General features: G+C 33.6%; 1 protein-coding gene across 1 annotated transcript; it reads left to right on the top strand.

The window, feature by feature from the left end:
• The first annotated feature begins 222 nt into the window (after positions 1-222).
• Positions 223-3,982, top strand: LOC8279116. The gene is made up of 3 exons (XM_002521457.4): positions 223-588; positions 1,074-1,195; positions 3,435-3,982. Exons 1-3 carry the CDS (start codon positions 324-326, stop codon positions 3,597-3,599), a joined length of 552 nt encoding a protein of 183 aa, XP_002521503.2. The 5' UTR covers positions 223-323; the 3' UTR covers positions 3,600-3,982.
• Positions 3,983-5,504: the final 1,522 nt, after the last annotated feature.

The following is a 5,504-nucleotide window of genomic DNA, read 5'->3' as shown; positions in this document are numbered from 1 at the left end:
TTTATTTTGGTTCTATAATTATGTAAATTAAAGTGATATTCTTTCGGTGTATTCTTAGTATATTTTATTTAATAAAATTTTAAGAAATAAAAAAATCATAATTAGTTATTTTTGTTGAAAAAAAGTCATAAAAAATATAAAAATTTCCGTGAAATTTCTTCTAAATATTTAAAAATCCAATGAATCATAATCAAGGCCCATTGAGCCCAAAAAGAAAAACAAGCACTTTCCTTCACCACTCTCTGCAGTGCTGATCATCGCATTCGCAGGCATTTCTACTGTACCCATAAAAATTAAAAGAGAGAGAGAGGAAAGGAAAAAGGATGAGATTTGGAGCTCTAAGAAGTATCCTTCGTCCTCTGTCAAGAACCCTAGTCTCTCCTACCTCCACTCACTCCACGACATCGTTTTTGTCCATTCCAAAACTCGACTGCCGGTTCGGTCTCGGCGGCTCGTGTCAGATTCAGTCGAGACATTTCAGCATCTTCTCTGAGTCGAACCGTTTTGATAGCTTAACCGACGGTCGATTTCCAAAGCGAAGACCTGTTGATAAGCCTCGTCGTAAAAGAGCAAGCTTGAAACCTCCTGGTACTTTATTCTTGACTTAAAAGTTACACCCACTAATTGTTCGATGAATTGCTCCAGTGACGCCTTGTTTAGAGTGCGATGAATTTTTATTTATTTTTTTGATATAAATAAAATACAATTTCTATATTAACTCCAATCAATTAAAGCATGAATCATTTATTATATCAATTTTGAAGTTTCTTTCTTTATGAACTGCATAAATCTTTCTACACATAATACCTATTTATTTACTTATTTTTGTTTGATTTTTTGTCATCATGTGATCAGCTTGAGTTTAAATTTTATCTTCTTATGGACCAAAGACCAGATACCGATTGTATAACTTAGTCATAATTAATGCAAACTCTGCAGCTTTAATGGGTTTTAGTTTTTACAATGTTCTTTCTTTTAATGAGATGAGTATTTTGGAAGTTATTTAGAACTAATCTTTTATTTATATGATGGCGTGTTGTGTGTACGAATGCCTAATTGAATTAAGAATGCAGGGCCATATGCTTGGGTTAAGCATGTACCTGGTGAACCTATTCAAATAAGTAATCCTAATAAAGGTAGTGTCAAGAGAAGGAATGAGAAAAAAGGCATTAAGCTGCACCGCGCCTTTATAAAGGTATTATTTTCCTCAATCATGTATTTTTATTTTTAGTTTTTCAAAAGAAAACTGAATTTTGTAGTCTCTGATTGAGTGATTTAGGTGCTTAAATTGTTAAGGAAGAAAATAATGGGCCATGGTTAAATGGGAATATGGTGTATTTCTGTTGGTTATTGAATTAGACACGTGTTTTTATTAAGCATAAGGGTATGTTCAATTTTGTTCAAGTGAAAGCGATTAGAGAGAATATAAGAAGTTGTATTCGGCACTTTTGGATTGTATTTTGAGTTGATTACTTTGTGCAGAACTATATAATCAAAGCTTAAATAGCATTTCAGATGGTTATAATTAATATATTTGTCAAACATTAACTATGTGAAGACTATAGATGTAAGTTTAGAAACAAAAAAAAAATTAAGCTGTGTTTTTATAACAGCAGGAAGCAATTGTAATCACTTTCTGAGCAGAATTGTGTTAGCTTTGCACCAATTGAAGACTTTTCCGAGATAGAGCTTTATTATCAGAACAGCTTATTGAATGGCAAAGTCCTGATGACGCCGATTATCCTCAGTGGCTTTTATTTCTGTTTTGAGTGTCCAGCTGATCAATCGTCTAGTAATAACAAGCTCGTTTTCTCTTAGTAATAACAAGCTCGTTTTCTCTTCAACCTTTTCTGCGGTTTAAGAAGCTGTATATCCTTTCTTAATTCTCTGTGGAGGCTTAATTTTTAAACTTAAAGAGAATATCTTCCAATTTAGATTACATTATGTATATGTAGCTTATCCTCCATGTATATGCTCATCTATAGACAACTCATGTCTTTTGCACTTATCTTCTAGAAAGTCTTTGGTACAAACTCATGTATCCTCAAAAATCATTTAAAAATTGCTGATTCTTTTCTAAAAGGCTAGTGGGTAGGATGGAGTGATAATCTATTAGGTACCATGGCATGACTAGTTTATCATGTGTATGGAGTGTTAACTTTGATGAGGTTTCTGCTGTGGTCAGTGTGAGTATGATATCTGAGCTTCTCACAATTTGCATTCTACCATGAAAACTCATGTATCCTCAAAAATCATTTAAAAATTGCTGATTCTTTTCTAAAAAGCTAGTGGGTAGGATGGAGTGATAATCTATTAGGTACCATGGCATGACTAGTTTATCATGTGTATGGAGTGTTAACTTTGATGAGGTTTCTGCTGTGGTCAGTGTGAGTATGATATCTGAGCTTCTCACAATTTGCATTCTACCATGAAGTTTTATACATATAGATGGTTTTTGGAATTATTCATGCAAATGGGAGATATTTAGCTTCATTTATATGTCAGTAATTTGAGATTTTATAATACACTGTCCGTGTTCTTTCAAATTAATGAATTCTATGTTTACTGGTTATCTATGCAAATTCTTGACCATAGATGATTCTCATATGAAGAGGTTTTACTCTTGAGACTGCCTTCATTAAGCTTCTTGAAGGACCTCTTCAGAATTCCATAAAGATGATCATGTTGTATGCCAAGAGGGAGAAGGCTGTAGAGAATTGCTTCAGTCTCTGGTGTTTATGGAAAATAAGGATTTAAATTACTGAGGATGGGAGTCTGTTGATGAGTTTACCTATGTCCGGTAACCAGGAACGAAGAGCTTAACCACCCCTGCCCACTCTTTGCTTTGCTGGCTGCTTAAACAAAATGACTTATTTCATTGACTTCTTGTCTTCAAAATTCTATGTACCATTATGATCCTTTTGTCTGAGATTTTAAGACTGACATACCCTGCAATGGAGAAGAGATTGTTACGCTCTCTTGCTCTCTCTAATTTTCATGACGTTTTATACATCATTCTGAAGAGCATAATTGTTGGTTGTAGAAAATTTTGAACTGTAAAGTTGGCTTTGATGTGATGATCATAAGTTTTTATTTGTATTGAGCATAAAATATAAGTGGCTGATACCATAATAGTGAGTATTAGTATTTAACTTATCCTATTTCTTGCTATTAGGGATGCAATTGTTGTCCAGATTTTCACTTCTGTCTTTATGTGATTGTTGTCTAGATATCTGCTATTAGTTACTGACCATGTCTTACTGGCTATAGTGGTGGTTTGCTTGTAAGCATTTAATTAGAATAAGAAGGTTAGAGGTATAACTTATAGGCTCCAGAATAAGCTTGCCATCCTCTCCATTTCTAATTTCTGCCCTTGTCCGATTTTCTTGAGACATTCTGAGTGGAAGCTGATATGTTGATTTGAATTTTAACAGGCAGAGGCAAAGAAACGGAAAGCTCAATTGCAGGAGGCTAAAAAGAGGAAGATTATCAAGAGAGTAGAACATAAGATGGCTGCAGTGGCTAGGGATAGGGCTTGGGCCCAAAGATTGGCAGAGCTTCAGCAGCTGGAGGAAGAGAAGAAAAAATCCATGGCTTAGTTTTTAGGGACGCACATAATCTAATGTGCTATAGTTACTTCTTTCGCTTGTCCAGCACTAGCATGATGTTGAAACTAGCTTCGGAAAGTTCCTGATATGCTTCTCCTTTTTGCAGTATTATTTTTATTTTGCTGATTGGGTTAGTCATTTGATCTTAGTGGAATTTGGTCTTTCCACACATTTGATAACATTGTCGATATATGAATTGAAAATTTTGAACTGTACGTGGAAGTGCAGGATTAGAAAAGTGCATTCAGCAGCTGCATTGGGTGTGTTTTAGCTGGTTCTCCCTCACATCCTTTACTCAGTTCCTGTGGACAAGTTATGTTTTGTTGCTCAGTGATGTAATTTTCCTTGCAAGATAATAAACTTTTTTTTGTTTTTGTTTTTCTTTTGCAATTTAGCATGTCACACCAGAAAAAGAAATTAATTGTTTTCATCTTGTTGGTTGTTATCTTGATGAGAGTGTCCCACACTAACATGAAATGCCTTGTATTTGTAGAACTTATGCATGTGAATTACTGATGTATGGGATGCTGAATTATTGCTCAATGCTTGTTTTCTCATTGATTTGCCATGGCTGCTTCTTTTTATGTGCTGTGTTTTTTGGTTTTGTATATTATATTATGTTATCTCACCACTTGAGATTGAGATTGAGATTGGCAGGAGGCGAAGAGGTGTCAGGTGTTGTACATGGAGGATATTAAAGAGGGGTGGTTTGCTAGATGTCGAGATACAGGTGGCTGGAAGTAAAGAGCCCAGGAATGTCTCACAAATACCCTATCCGAGATGGAATAAATAATTGGAGAAAGTTCAAAAATATACGACTCTGGTTTAACACTCTGTTTGGCTGGCGACCATAAAAAGTAAAGGAAGGTAAAATTTTGTAAATATGGGATGGGTTGATTTTTATTTTGTGGTTGGGGATTTTGTGAGCATATTATCTGCCCAAATTTTCTCATGAACATACAAATATTCAAATTTAAATATCAAGGATCATGCCACTTGAATATATTCAAATGCTCAATTGCTTGCTCCATCTGAGTTTTGGTACAAAGTTTTTCAAGATTTTTAAGAGTTATATTACTTTTTAAAATCTTCATTTACTATCTATTTTTGTTAAACAAAATAAAATTTAAAACTCTGTTCTTTTCCTTTTAAAACTTTACCTCTAATTATTTTATAAAATTTTATTTTATTTTACTCTTATATTTGGCAGACAAAGTGTAAGGCATTTATTGAAGGTAAAAGTTGGCATAAGAACTAGGCATTGGGGAAGCACTGAAGCACACAGTGGTGCCTTAACGCCCCTCAACCACCCCATCTAAGAGTGAATTTGTACTCTTAAAGGAGTACAACAAATAAAATCATTGAAACCCAAGTACAATCAGTGTATGCCCTTTATCGTCGTGTTTTAAAATTCATATAAATAGAATTAAATTATTTTGTTAATTTTTTTTAAGAAAAAGGAGGCATAAAAATAAATTAATAAATTTTTTTGTTATGATCGTTCTGCTAATTAGGTCTTATTTGTTATATTTTATTTTTTATTTTATTTATTTTTATTTTTATATAGTTATTTTATTTTTATTTTTTATCTTTTAAAATTTACAGGTTGTAAATGGGTCAAGACACGATTCAACACGACACAAAAAATTAAACGGGTTATAATAGGTTCGCAAGTCAATCGTTACACACTCGTTTCAAACCGTGTCATAAACGGGTCAACCCGTTTAATGACCCAGATCTATTAAGGCTTTATCCTAACTCGTATCGTTTTTCATATTTGATGAGTTAGTGACATGACCTATTTTGACACCCCTAGTAATAACCACATTTTTTCCCCTAAATTCAATTTAACATAAAAGACCGTTGCCTTCATGTTGAGTTTTACCTCAACTTGAA

The sequence above is a fragment of the Ricinus communis genome, chromosome 5 (assembly GCF_019578655.1).
Source record: "Ricinus communis isolate WT05 ecotype wild-type chromosome 5, ASM1957865v1, whole genome shotgun sequence".
NCBI lineage: Eukaryota > Viridiplantae > Streptophyta > Magnoliopsida > Malpighiales > Euphorbiaceae > Ricinus > Ricinus communis.
The sequence above is the reverse complement of the archived record's forward strand: the minus strand, read 5'-3'. Positions and strand labels throughout refer to the sequence as shown.